Below are 15,331 nucleotides of genomic sequence, written 5' to 3'. Positions count from 1 at the left end.
CATTCATATGTGAAATAATGACAATTTTTCACAGAAGGAGTCTAGGGTCCCCACTTAGAACATAATTATATTTCCATGTTACACTCCTGTTCATGTGTTGTTCTTACAGTACAATTAGGCCTTCAACACAGTATGTTTCTAAAAAGTTCAGGATGAAAAATATCTAATCTTCTTTCCCCACTGTGACTGAGCAGAGGCAAGTTGCCTTGCTATATATCCATACTCCTTAGTACTAGAATGCTGACCTTTTGTTGAGGGTACTAATATACATAGGTAGAAAAACTATACTCACCAGCTTCCCATTTAGATAGGGAAGAGAGCTAACAATATGCAAGCAAAGATCATTGTATGAACCTACCACAAAGGCTCTTAAATGAGAGCTAAATCAGCTGGCAAGAATACCCTTGGGCCTTGGTTACTTCTTCTCTCTCCCCACTGATAATAAAAGCATGATAGCTGGGGCTAAAGCAGCCATCGTGAGGCCAAGAGGACACAAAGACTTCCACCCCAACACTTTAAGCCACTGAACTGATAGCAGTAAATGCCTAAGTGCCAACTTCTTATTATAGGGAGAACTTAATCCCCAAGGTTCAGATTCCTATAGTTGTCCCTATTACTCTCAGCTGATATAGCGAATGTCAAGGAAAAGAAACACACCAGTGCCCAAGACATAACAGAATCATTCTTTATGAAATGAGTCCCTTATAAAATAAATGCGAAATGGGAAATGCAGCAGAACTATGAGGAAGAAGAGATTCTGAGTATATGGTGACCTGTACGCACCACCTTCCCCTTATCTCCAACCCTAAGCTACTTTCATCTTTTGAGCAAAACAACTGCCACTAGCATGTACAGTCAACGGGACATAAGTGAAGCCTTAGGCTCTGGCAAGTTACTGGTGTGAGGCATTCTCTCCAGTGGACTTAGTAATAAAGTGGAAAACAGCAGAAGAGGGCTGAGGACCGGACACTAGGGAATGCTGAGAAACGTTTGAAAGTCAGAGATGGGGGAGGGGGCCACAGCCCACAGTCTTTCCATGCTCAGCAGTCCAGGAAAGTCCAAGGAGACAAGAGAGCAAAGGAACAGGGAACTGACAACCTATCTGCCCGGGCAGGCTCATGGTGACAGAGACCCCTTGCCTATAGGGAAGGGCTGACATCACAGAGGGCTCTCTAATTACCGCTCTTAGGCTTTGACAAAACAACCAAGGCAGACTGCCTAAACAAAGGGGCCCAGCTGCCTGAGAGAGAACAATCAGGCAGAAAAATGAGAACCATACTCTGTAAAATAGAACTTCTACAGGAGGCAGAATCATTAAGAGAAATACCTTAACTACATAAGGGAATTCAAGGACATTCAAGTAGAGCACTCAAAAAAAATAACAACAACAACAACAACAACAAAACACACTTTTAAGAGTGAAAAAAAAAACATGATTTTCCAACTAAATATGTTTAGAGAATGAGTTGAAAGAGAAATGCAATAACCTGAAAATCACTTACCCAGCAGGAAGTCCTTTACAGTCAGGTGGAAGGAGAGCTACGTGATGATATACACAGATTCAAAGAGCATATTATCCACATGGTGATGAGAAAAAGAATCACAAAAAAGTCTCTAACTAAAAAATGAACCAGAGCAAAGGAAAGAAGATGGCAGAAGAAAAGGAGGAGCTGGTGTGTATACACACAAAATTAACAACTAACAGAGTGTGTAGACTATATAGGCTCTAACTAACAACTCTTCAACCAACGGGGATATACTCTTAAAAGAAATTCTATTAAATAACACACCATTTCATCCAAACTTAAGGGCTGTTGGGGAAGGATGGCAGGAAGGCAAAAGCATCCCAAAAGCTGCTGGGGTGAAGGTGGGCGATGGGCGGAGGGAAGGAAAGGAGAAATGGGACATCTTGTAGAAGAAATTGTGTGTTTTTGTGGGAAAACATAGTTGAGTGCTAGGCATCAGACAAAAAAAATCATATCCATCTGATTGTGAAAGAGGGAAAAAGTAAATCACTAATGAAAAAGAATATAACTAACATAGTAATCAGAAGAAAGAAAGGAATGAACAGTGACTTGAACAGACTGCAAAATAAGGAAAATTTAAAAATAAGTTACAACAATACAAAATAAGTAATGAGAATAAAGAAAGACAACAAGAATGAAATCAGTTCTATCAGCCATTATGCTAAATATGAAGGAATTAAATTCCTCATTAAATGAGAGATTGTAATATTGCATTATGAAATATAATCTAGCTACGTGATTACAAAAGATAAAACAAAATGATAAAAAATGACTTTAAATGGGTAGACAAAGAAAGGCAATAGTGTCAATATCAGACAAGAATTAAATTAATGGCTGAATGCACTAAACAGAATAAAGCAGAACATTATATAGTAATAAAAAATACATTCATGAAGAAGATCTAACAGGGAGAAAAGAGAAGTTTAAAAATACTAAAAATGCACAAACTTCCAGTTATAAAATAAGTCATGGAGATAAAAAGTACAGCATGGGGAATATAGTCAATAATATTGTAGTAAAGTTGCACAGTGGTAGTGACTATATTTATCGTGGTAAGTAGTAAGTCATGTACAGAATTGTTGAATCAGTATGCTGTATACCTAAAACTAATATCACATTGTATGTTAATTATATTTCAATAAAAAATGATTAAAATGGCCAGTTTTAGGTTATGTATATTTTTAAAAAATAATTAAAAACTTAACTAACTTTTCACCAAAATACATATGTATTATATAATACATATAGCATATATATATATATATATATATATATATATATATGTGTATGTGTGTGTGTGTGTGTGTGTGTGTGTGTTGTGTGTGTGCATGAAGAACTAGAGTGGGAGATTTTAAAACCTCTCCTTCAATACTGGACAGATTTATTAAGTAATAAAGATGATAAGTAAGAATATTTTTAAATGCCATTAATTTTAAAACTTAAATATCCACCAAGGATTTGAAAAGGGTATCCCTCCTACCCTACCAATCCGAAAGGCCAATAAACCACAAAATCCTAACTTTTCTTGAGGAGAGCACTGGCTTAGCTGCTGCCACAGATCACAGAATGCACAGCCGCCAGTCACCACACAAGCAGGTAAGAAATCAACTAACGCTTTAACAGCTAAAGGTACATGTGAGACAGCCTGCCCTTACAGAACCAGTGGAAGCCCCAGACATAAGCAGAGTTCACACACACGTGCAGAGTCTTCTCCAAAGATCTCCCATACAAGAAAGATTGGGGGACAGACAGGAGAACAGTCTCCCTCAGGGATGTAAGCATGCAGGAGCGAAACAGCATACGCTACAAGAATGACACAACACTCCACACCTCCTGCCCTGCCCTTTCTTCCACATAAGGAAAAGCCTTTAGGCACAGCAAGGGAAGCAGCACACTGTCACCTCTAGGACACAAATAAAGATCCATTGCTGCTAGAAGAAGGGCAGGAAGTAATGCAGGCTCAGGAACTTATACCACAACCATCAGAGGACTCCTACCTTTGTGGAAGGGACAAGAAACACTCCCCCAGCAAAACACCAAACTAAAACAAGGCGAAAGTTTGGCTCCTATGGAGAAGAGGTAGGAACGCTGAGAAGGCACAACTCCCAGGGCTCAGACTGATAAACCCTGGATAAGAATGAAGTTGGACCAAGATAGAGAATCTCAAAAAAACAATACATAGCGGTCTACTACTGATAGAAGGGGAAGAGCAAGGCAGCATGGTGAAAACCCTCTATGGTTTAGGCATTCAAGGACAAAAGAGAGCTGGGAGTTGGGGCACCTGGGTGGGTCATTCAACTAGGCATCCGACTTCGGCTCAGATCATGATCTCACGGATTGTGGGGTTGAGCCCTGCCACAGGCTCAGGGCTGACAGCTAGGAGCCTGGGACTGGATTCAGATTCTGTGTCTCCCTTTCTCTCTGCCCCTTCCCCACTCACTCATGTGTGCTCTCTCTCTCTATCAAAAATAAAAACAAGAACATTTAACAAAAAAAGAGAGAGAGAGAGACAGCTGAGAGTAGAACAGAAACACTGAGAAAAACCTTGAGCACTCTAGCCACCCCCAGTACAAGGTAACTCTAGAAGGATCTAAAGCCTGTGATATATTGAAGGTAACAACAGCAACAAAATAATGCAAACCCATTTTAGCTCCTAACTAGGTTGATCCAAATCCCCAGACTGACAAAAAAAAAAAAAAAAAAAAAAAAAAAAAAAAAAAGGTGTAAATAGCATAAATGCTATTTACTGCACTCTTGATCGTTTCACACATGATGCTGGCATTCAATCAAAACTATGACATACAAAAAAGCAAGGAGAAAAAAAAAAACATTGTTCAGAAACAAAGCAAGCAATGGAACCAGATTCAGAGATGACACAGATGTTGGACTTATCAGATAAGGACTTTAACAATAACTATGTCTACTTTGTAAAAGAATCTACTAGAGGGGTGCCTGGGTGGCTCAGTCAGTTAAGTATACGAACTCTTGATTTTGGCTCAGGTCATGATCTCATGGTTTGTGAGTCTGAGCCCAGCATCAGGCTCTGAGCTGACAGTGAGGGGCCTACTTAGGATTCTCTCTCTCTGACCCCTCCCCGTTGATGCTTGCTCTCTCTCTCTCTCAAAATAAATAAATAAATAAACTAAAAAATAATAATAATAACCTAACAGAAAAGGCAGTTGACATGCATGAATATAGGGAAGATTTCAGCTGAGACATGTCAACTATAAAATGGAGAGTCCAGTGGAAATACTAGAAATAGAAATCACAATATCAAAGATGAATTCCTTTGACAGACTCACCAGGAAACTTGGCACAGCTGAGAAAAGAATCAATAAACTTGAAGATAAGGAAAAAGAAATTACCTAAACTAAAACACAAAGTAAAAAAGAAAAAAAAAGCATAGAAAAAGCAGAACAAAGCATATAAAGGCTGTTGACATACTATTCTATCAAATGGTCTGACACACATGTAATTGGAGACCCAGAGGAAAGATTATACCAGAAATAAAATGTGAAGAGATAATGTCCAAGGATGTTCAAAAAATAATAAAAGACATCAAACCACACATAAAACCAAGTTTTTTTAATCAAAGACACATATTTAAATTTCTAAAATTCAAAGAAAAGTAGAAAAATCTTGAATGTAGACAGAAGAAAAAGATATTATGTACAGAATGTAAGACTTACAGCAGACTTTTTGTCGGAAACTACGTAAGCCAAAGAAAAAAGAAAGAAAGAAAAACAAATAAGCAACATCCATAATGTAGTGGGGGGCGGGGGGCTGTCAACCTGAAGAACATAGCAAAATACTCTTTCAGACATGCAAAAGCTGGAGAAATTCACTGGCAGCAACTTATGCTACTAGAAATGTTCAAAGAATATGGTTCAGGCATGAGGAATATGATCCCAGACAGTAACTTAGTTAAAAGCAAAAAAATTAAGAGCTCCAGAATGTTAAAAATATATAATAAAGACAATCTTTCTGATTTTTAATTGCTCTAAAAGTCAACTGATGATCAAAAGGGAATATAGCAGAAATGTAAGGTTTATAGCATAAAATAAAATAGCTGAAAATAGTGGCATAAAGGATGGGAAGGAGGATATGCAGGTACAACAACTGTATCTCACCACCTCTTTGACATCTCTCTCTGTTGTCTAACAGAAACCTCAAAATCAACATGCCTTTGGGGTGCCTGGTTGGCTCAATCGGTTAAGCGTCTGACTTGATTTTGGCCCAGGTCATGATCTCACAGATCTTCAATTAGAGCCCCACATCAGGCTCTGCACTCTCAGCCAAGAGCTTGGGATTTTTCTCTCTCCATCTCTCTCTGTTCCTCCCCTGTTCACACTCTCTCTTCTCTCAAAAATAAATAAATAGAGGCACCTTGGTGGCTTGGTCGGTCAGTTTAGCATCCAACTTGGCTCAGGTCGTGATCTCTTGGTTCATGAGGTCGAGCCTCACATCGGGCTGCTGTCAGTGCGGAAGCCCACTTCAGGTCCCCTGTCCTCCTCTCTCTTCGCCCCTCCCCAACTTGCGAGCACACACTCACATGTGTGTGCTCTTTCTCTCTCCTGCTCAAAAATGAATAAACATTTATAAAATAAACAACTTGAGTTCCTGATCCTCCCCCTTCAAACCTGCTGCAGCCACAATCTTCCCCATCTCAGTTGCTGGCTGACAATACAACCCTTCCAATTTCTCACACTAAAATCCTTGGAATCATCTTCAGATCTTTCCCCTTCTTTCACCCTTATTCCACCAGCATACTCTGTCACTGCTATCTTCAAACTACACTACCAGCATTGCCACCATGTTGGTCTAAGCCACCATCATCTCTCACCTGGATCACTGCAACAGAATCCTAACAAGTCTTCTAAGTTGCACACTTGCCCTGTGGCCAGTCATTCTCAGAAGGACCCTTGATAAACTCAAGTCAAATCATGTCAAAACCCTGCAGTGGTTCCCCATTTGACTCAAAGAAAAGTAGACACCTTTGCAATGGCTTGAAAGAAAGAAATGTGGCCCTTAGTAGGCTTCCCTTCATTAACTGACCTCCTCCCCTAGTACTCAGCCCCAGCTCACTCCCTTCCAGCCTCATTGGCCTCCTTGTCCTGGGACACAACAAGCAAACACCCATCTTAGGACCTTTGCTCTCGCTGCTGCCTAGAATGCTTGTCCCCTACAAATGTGCCATCCTGTAAGTCACTGCCCAAACCTCCCTTGCCTGGTGAGCACTAACTGGACCACCTATTTATAACAACATCCCCACACCCACATCCACGCACTCTGCCAAGTTATCGATACCCGGCTCTACTTTTTCTTTTTTCCTTAGCACTTACCACATTTTAACAGAGTATAAAATTTATCTAATATGTTCATTGTTTAGATTCTGTCTCTTCTCACTAGAATGCAAGCTCCACAACAGACAGAATCTCTACTTTGTTCACTACTGAATTCACAGGACAGATTTTGGTGAAGAAGATATATCTTGAATAACTATGTAAAACAGACCCGAATAGGGGCGCCTGGGTGGCTCAGTCGGTTAAGCAGCCGACTTCGGCTCAGGTCATGATCTCGCGGTCCGTGAGTTCGAGCCCCGCGTCGGGCTCTGTGCTGACAGCTCAGAGCCTGGAGCCTGTTTCAGATTCTGTGTCTCCCTCTCTCTGACCCTCCCCCATTCATGCTCTGTCTCTCTCTGTCTCAAAAATAAATAAACGTTAAAATAAATAAATAAATAAATAAATAAATAAATAAATAAATAAATAAATAAAAACAGACCCGAATAAGTGGAAATTGTGGCACACTGACAGCATAAAATATATTCAGTCATTAAAAATAATCAATTACAGGGGCACGTGGGTGGCTCAGTCGGTTAAGCATCTGACTCTTGGTTTCAGCTCAGGTCATGATCTCATGGTTCACGAGTTTGAGCTCTGCATCAGGTTCTGCACTGACAGTGCACACTCTGCTTGGGATTCTCTCTCTTCCTCTGTCTGCCCCTCCCTCGTTCTCTCTCTCTCTCAAAATAAATAAATAAAACATTAGTAAATAAATACATACACAAATAAATATTAAAATAATAAATGCCAGCCAAAGTAGATTACTTGAAGGGATTTCCATTAAATACTGTTGAATGAGAAATGCTGGATGATGAAATGAGTTTACTCTTTTTCTCATTTTTGTGAAATAATTTTTTTAAACTATATGAGTAGATGTGTGTCTGGATGGTAGTATATGAGCATGGACACAGCACTTTATCAGTATAGAGCAAAAAAAAATTTTTTCAGTGAAAAGGATATATGGAATTATCTGAGTTCAAATTGATTAATCCACTTATTATTAACATAACTTTCCTCAAAATCAGCCCCCTCATCGATAAAACAAGGATAACAATGGCAGGATAAACCTTGCAGGCTTCTGGTAGGACTTGAATATGAACTATGTGATGCATACCAGGCTTCTGGTAGGACTTGAATATGAACTATGTGATGCACTGTCTCTGTCATTCACCTTTCTGTCACTAGCAACTAGCCCAGTGAGTGCCTAACAATTTCAGGGGCTCAATAAATATTTGTTGAAAAAATTAACCACAGCTATTATTATCACACACACAAAAAACAAAATGTGAAGTTTCAGAGAAAACATCCATTTAAGTGGATTAGTTATATATTTTAAAATCTATAACAACACCAGGATATACAAAGCTGCTTTGAGTCTCTATCCTAGAGTATAAATGTGTAAACAGAAAAGAGATAGCACATTTGGCAGGCATCAATGGTGATGATTTTCCCTCTGATTATGTTTCCAGGTTAGTTATCATCAGCCACCAGGAAATATAAGCAAACGTTCACTGGCAGAATTCTAGCTCTAGCATAAAGATCCATTGTTTCTTCATGAGATTCACCTTCCAAGCTGCTCAACAAAACACTTTATTCCACAAAAGCTCATCTCCTTATATTAACATTTATGCATGGTGATTGTTCCTCTATGCTTTTACTTACTTTTCTTTTTTTTTTATTTTTTTAATGTTTATTTATTATTGAGAGACAGGGACACAGAGTGCGAGCAGGGGAGGGGCAGAGAGAGGGGGACACACATAATCTGAAGAAGGCTCCAGGTTCTGAGCTGTCAGTACAGAGTTCAACGTGGGGCTTGAACCCACAAACCACGAAATCATGACCTGAGCCAAAGTCGGACACTTAACCAACTGAACCACCCAGGTGCTCCCTTACTTTACTTTTCAGGGTACCCTATACAACTTATTTTTTTGTTTTTGTTTTTTAGCTTATCTTAACTTTCATAAACTCAGATTTGAACTTTACTTCAGGTATTTTTCACTGGGATTTGACTCATTGAATGTCTCTACTGCAAATCCCTCAAAAAGAACCAAAGTGTTTGCCTTGGTTTGAAAGAGAGGGCGCTGGTATCATGGAAGACGTGGGAGCTTGAGAGGCAGCTGTTAGCCGCAAGACTCCATGTGAAGCTTCTCTGGGCTCTGGTGTCATCATTTGTAAAATAAGAATGTGCACATTAGCTTACTTCTGAAGTTCTTTTTCTACTTCCCACAAACATACTTTTTCCTCCTTTTTGTAAGGGAACCACTCATTCGGGTTTTATTGCATGCCAACTCTGAAGATCTCACCAGAATCAATACTGAAAACAAGGCATTATATTCATCAACATGGTAGATCTGCAATGAATACATTTTATCAGGATCAGTATGTGGGGAACAACTCACCCCAGTTAGTTATCGTAACACGTTCCACAGAATCCAGGCCAAGAATTATAATTTGGAGCCCAGGTAAGATAGTAATGGCCCACCAAAAATATTTACATCCTAATTCCCAGAATCTGTATGCTACCTTTACCTTACCTGATATAAGAGACTGTGCAGATGTAATTACATTAGGGATCCTGAGATGGGGAGATTATCCTGGACTACCTGGGTCAGCCCGATCCAACCACAAGGGTCCTTATAAGAGAAGCCAGGAGGGTCAGAGTAAGAGAAGGAAATGTGACCACAAAAGCAGAGGTTGGAAAGATATAGAGCAAAGGAATGAGCAAAGGAATGTGGGCAGCCTCCAGAAAACTGCAAAAGGAAAGGAGGTAGACTCGAGAGACTCTGGAAGGAACCACTCTGTCCACTCATTTTAGATTTATATTCTCCAAAACCATAAGATTATAAACTTATATTGCTTTAAGCCACTAAATTTGTGATAATTTGTTACAGCAGTAACAGGAAACGCATACCCCAGCACTGCCAATAAGTTTTGTCCAGAAAAGTAGTTGTGTATAAAATCCTACGGTATCTGACGAAGTTTGAACTAGGAACCCGTGTTTGTTCATGAGAAAGGCAAAGTATAGTGGGACACTGTCCTAGGGTTCATGGACACAGGATGGCACTCAGGAGCCACTTGGGCAAGAAAGCACAAGATTGAGAAGGAAGGGAGCAAGGAACAGAGCTTCCCAGGGGGGTCAATTCAGTTGCTGGTGTGTAGACAGGTGTTGGCAATGCTATTTACTGCTTCTACTGGAATTAGGGGACCAGAAATCTGGGAGAGACATTTTATTTCATTTATATTTAGTTATTTCCTTTTCAGCTTTTCCTCAGCCTTCCTGTTAATCTTTGGTTGTTTTTAAAAATATAAGCCCAGTTCAACTACACTACGCTTACGCAGGTTACAGGGCTTCTAGATATAAAGGAAAATAACTACATATCTGATCTGGTAAAGTTTTAGCCTCCTAGTGAAGAATGAACTGGAAAGAAGAAAAAGTTAAACGTCAGCATAAGGACAATTGCAAACATTTTGACAAAAAGTAATTATCCACCAAGTGTGCAATCTGTAACTGGGGATAATAATAAGCCTTCAAAGACTGTTGTACAATAAAATGAGATAGCATACACAAGTACACAGTAAACAGAAAACCCAGAATTCATACTGTGCACTTGTGTGTGACACTTTCAGGCTGCCGACCCGACAGTCTCCTCTGTGTAAGGTGGTGCTTCAGTGGAAATATTTAAACAACTCCTATGGGGCACCTGTGTGGCTCAATTGGTTAAGCGTCCAACTCTTGGTTTTGGCTCCGGTCATGATCTCACAGTTTCCTGAGTTCGAGCCCTGCACTGGGCTCCCCAATGACCGTGCACATCCTGCTTGGGATTCCCCCCACCCCTCCCCCACTCATGCTGTCTCTGTCTCTCTCAAAATAAATAAACTTAAAAAACAAAAAATAAAAAAAAATAAACAACTCCTTTGTCTGCAATATGGTCTGTCACAAGGTCTAGCCCTTAAAGGACTGTTTCAATTTTTTTTATAATTTTTTTTAATGCTTATTTTTAAATTTTTTTTTCAACGTTTTTTATTTATTTTTGGGACAGAGAGAGACAGAGCATGAACGGGGGAGGGGCAGAGAGAGAGGGAGACACAGAATCGGAAACAGGCTCCAGGCTCCGAGCCATCAGCCCAGAGCCTGATGCGGGGCTCGAACTCACGGACCGCGAGATCGTGACCTGGCTGAAGTCGGACGCTTAACCGACTGTGCCACCCAGGTGCCCCTTTTTAATGCTTATTTTTGACAGAGAGAGACAGAGCATGAGCAGGGGAGGGGCAGAGACAGAGGGAGACACAGAAACCAAAGCAGGCTCCAGGCTCTGAGCTGTCAGCACAGAGCCTGATGCAGACTCAAACTCCCTAACACGAGATCATGACCTGAGCCGAAGTTGGGTGTTTAACCGACTGGGCCACCCAGGCACCCCAGAAGTGTCCACCTTATTCTAATTATTAGCAATTTGCAATGTGTATAACTTTGAATGAACTCAGGTCTCCTTTTTCTACTCAAGGGCTTTCCAATAGTCTCATCCATTCTTTCTACAAGAACAATTCATGGCTTACATAGAAACAGCTACGAAAGGACCTTCTCTTCATCCAACCTCTAATTTCCATAATGGCAAGAAAAGGAAAGGAGGTCCTTTCCTTTTCATCTTATTCTCACTATGAAAATTTTCTACAGAAAGAGAGAAAGAGAGAGAGCTTGTGAGACAGCACAAGCTCAGGCCTGCAAAAATAGATTATTGCCAAGGAAAAACCTAATAGGGCTAAGGTGGGGCCGGGCATTAGGTGATTCTATTGCAGGGAACTCACTCTGGCAAACACTGCACAAAAAGGAGTGGACCTAAAAAAGGATTAAGGGGTCCCATTGTTAAGAAAAAATCAAATTGACCTGATGAATGTAGAGGGAGTGGAGTCTCTAGAAAGATCCCACAATGTCAGTACCAGTCTGGATTACCTTCTATGAATTTGAAATCAATAGATGGCTTTAGTTGCAATTGTTTTTTTTTCTTTCTTTCTTTCTTTCTTTCTTTCTTTTATTTATTTATTTATTTATTTATTTATTTATTTATTTATTTATTTTTGAGAGACAGCACAAGCAGGGGAGGGGCAGAGAGAGAGAGAGAGACAGAGAGACAGAGAGAGAGAGATAGGAGACACAGAATCTGAAGCAGGCTCCAGGCCCTGAGCTGTGAGCCCGACGCCGGGCTCGAACCCATGAACCACGAGATAGTGACCTGAGCCGAAGTTGGACACGACCCAGATGCCCTGCAATTGGTTTTTTTGTGTGTGTTTTTTTGTTTTTATTGAAACAGAAGTGTTATACAAGCATGTGTGTTATAAAAGTGTGACAAAAATTTGTTATTTCTAACATATAAAGTGATATATTCCAAAACTTATTCAGAATAGGGAATATGAAAAGTTTAAGGTCTTTGCTGAAATACAGTCTTCTCAGACCCCTTGATCCTTGACTTATGGCCAGAAGGCCCATTAAAGGTAACGTGGGAAATATTTAATAATCAAGAAACTACACACAAACAGGTAAGGACATTCAGCTTTGACTTTACCATTCAGCTAAAATCTGCTATTCAGCTTCAGCTTCGTCCTCAGCCTTTGGAAGGCAAAGGAACTGAAAACTAATTCAGGGTTATTTCTGGCATCAGTGAACCTGTCCATGATTGATGACCTTTTGATTGAGTATCTTGTGATCATAACTAAATTATGTCACTAATAGTAGGACATCTGAATTCAATGCAAACATCTGCATATTCACTTGAAATATAGATAAGCATTCTAGATGTGATCGGGATGAAAAACTCTGTGTTTTACATGTTGAAATTGTAAGAGCCAGGAAAAGATAAGTGTCTATTTAGTACTGCAATAATAAAATAGACTAACATATGGTGATTTGGGAAGCTGTTCATTCTATATCCAAAAATAATAAAAAATGTCCAAATAACTAAATACATGGAAAAATAAGTTGGAATTTATAAAAATATCAAAAGAAAGTACATTGGCTAGCTGTTTCTAAAGCCTAAATAGTAATATAAGACACAATATAGGGATTATGTAATAATTCTAATTATTTGTATAACTTTTTAATTTATAACTATTAATAACAATAAACAAAATAATGTTTAAGAATTGTGTTTACTTTTTAATTAATTAAATTTAGGCCTGAGACTTTCATGAAAAATACATTTGGGAATTTTCTAGATGCCGTGAGAAAGGATTAAAAGCAGAATTTCAACTTCTGCTTTGAACGAATGTGGATGCTGACATTTACCTATTTGACAAAAACATCTATTCAGTTCATCTCAAATTCAGATAAAGTGTTTACTCCTGGTTTGCACCTTTGAGCATTCTTCCAAACTCCCATTTGAAAAAGTAAGTATGGGATTGGCTTCTTCCAGTTTTATCCTGGGAGATGCTTATAGGTCATGTTGTCAAGGAAGCCCTCTGAAGCACTGATCTTTCTTCCCCCTTTCTGATTTATACTCAGATGAAAGGCATCCTGGTGTCTCTGGGTGCATTCTGTGACCCTCTTGCTAGCATACCTTTCCTAAACAAGCCTGCTCTTGCCCAAACCTCGTTTTCAAAATATCTGTTCGGTGCGAGTGTGAACTTGGTAGGGATAGATCTGGAAAGAACATGAGCTTTGGACCTAGAAGCCATGGGTTTGAAGCCTCTGCACGAAATTTAACTGTGCATTACTTTTGGTTTTTTTCGTCTCTTACATGAGGATTAATACTGTTCTCAAGGGAGCTGTGCTGATGACTTTACTAATGTAGATAAAGTTCCAGAAAGTGGCCTTGACACAAAGTATCTGCTCAATAAACGGTGGCTCTCGTTACCCTGGGCATTTTACCACTGGCTTTGTGGTTCCAGATTTTACACATCCTGTGAAATGGCTGTAACACGTGTCTCATCAAATCCAAAGGTTTGTAATTTTCCAGTTATCTCTCCTCCTAGGCCTTTGTTTTCAACATCCAACATTTCCAGGCCGTTCCCCCATGCATAGTGCAACGTGCCTGCCTTGCTCATTTGTCTCTAAACTTCTGGAAAGAGAGATCTAGTCAGAGAAAATGCAAAGGCAGAGAAAAAAAGATCAGAGATTCTACGATTATCGAGTTGTCACCTCCCAGAATACACACAACACATTTTGGAAGCAAGGAAAGAACTTCTGAGTGTGTGAATGAGATTCCAAAACCTGTTTTGAGCTTCCCTCGGGATGACCCCCTCCCAAACCCTATAGCGAGAGCGAGGCGCTTCCGACCACATTTCCAATCACCCTAAAGGAAGAAAAGGCGGCGGCGGGGCTGCGTGCGCGCCTGTGAAGACACCCGCCCACGCGCGGCTCCGCCAACGCAAAGACGCAGCTCACTCCCAGCACCGAGGAAGAGGGAGGCTCCATCCGGACTCACTTCCTGCAGGGGAAAGGAAAGACCTCTTGGTGCAGGGCGGCCCGTGGCAGTTCCGCCCCTGGACCGGCCGAGAGGAGAGCGCGCCCCGCAGGCACTTACGTGGCGCTGCCCGCTCGGGAGACGCGGCAGGCGAAGGCCGCCCCGTCGGCCCCGGCCTTCCCGCGGGGGTCCCGGTCGGCCCCGGCTAGGGGCGACGGCAGGGACGCCCGCAGAGCCCCCAGCCCTGAGGAGGGGCGACCCCGGGAGGCGCACAGAGCGCGGCAGGAGCAGGGGCGCGCAGGCTGCCGCCGGGTCACCCACCTTTCTCACTCTGCGGGCCGTGTAGAGCCCCATCCCGTCCTGAACCCGGGAGGACTTCAGGGAGAACCTGTCCGGCACGTACATGCCCAGCATTTTCCCGGCCGCGGCCGCCGCCGCCTCGCTCAGCACCAGCGCTCTGCGCCCGGGAGGAGACACATCGAAATTTGGGGTGCTGGGTGGAGGGGAGAGGCCGGCAGGGAAGGAGGAAATGGAGTTTTCCTCCCAGAATCCCCACCTCCCCGCCGATTCCAGGATCCCCCGCGGCTCAGCCCCTCCTAGTCCCGGGTCTGGCTCAGCCCGGAGCCGCCGCGGCCACTGCTGCCATTGCTGCCGCGGGGGCGCGGGGGGCGCGGGCCGGGGCGCTGCGGTCTCAGAGACGCTGCGCGCTGATTGGCCCGAAGTTGGCGGCTCGCACCCGCGCCGGGCGCGGAGCCGAGAGCGGAGCTGACCTCGGGGCCTCAAACCCAGAGGCCGGCGAAAGGAGAGGACCAGCCTGCTCCCCGCGTCCAGCGCCGCAGCTTCGAGACCCGCCCTTGTCCAGCTCTGGGTTTTGCCGCGCTGAACTAGTTCTAGTTGGGAAATTGTACTGTTTTTAGATGCAAAACGAAATGGTCCGTGACACAGCTGGGGGCATCCTCCAAAACAATTTTATGGAGTTCCAGACTCTGAAAGTATGCTTATTGCCCGACTACTGAAAACCAACCCTGAGGACTAGGAAATTTGGGTCCTTCTCGCATTGTTTTTTTCA

At 41.9% G+C, this 15,331-nt stretch overlaps 1 protein-coding gene across 5 annotated transcripts in view; it reads right to left on the bottom strand.

The window, feature by feature from the left end:
* The window catches only part of PRDM5 (PR/SET domain 5), a 209,240-nt gene extending 194,217 nt beyond the window's left edge, over positions 1-15,023 (bottom strand). The window contains exon 1 of one of the 5 annotated variants that reach the window (XM_058721493.1): positions 14,584-15,023. In XM_058721493.1, coding sequence (XP_058577476.1) covers positions 14,584-14,676 — 93 coding nt within the window. In that variant the 5' untranslated portion in view covers positions 14,677-15,023. The remainder of the gene's footprint in view (positions 1-14,583) is intronic. The other 4 variants (XM_058721492.1, XM_058721495.1, XM_058721494.1 and 1 more) reach the window with 4 other exon arrangements.
* Positions 15,024-15,331: the final 308 nt, after the last annotated feature.

The sequence above is a fragment of the Neofelis nebulosa genome, chromosome 3 (genome assembly GCF_028018385.1).
Source record: "Neofelis nebulosa isolate mNeoNeb1 chromosome 3, mNeoNeb1.pri, whole genome shotgun sequence".
Lineage (NCBI taxonomy): Eukaryota > Metazoa > Chordata > Mammalia > Carnivora > Felidae > Neofelis > Neofelis nebulosa.
The sequence above is the reverse complement of the archived record's forward strand: the minus strand, read 5'-3'. Positions and strand labels throughout refer to the sequence as shown.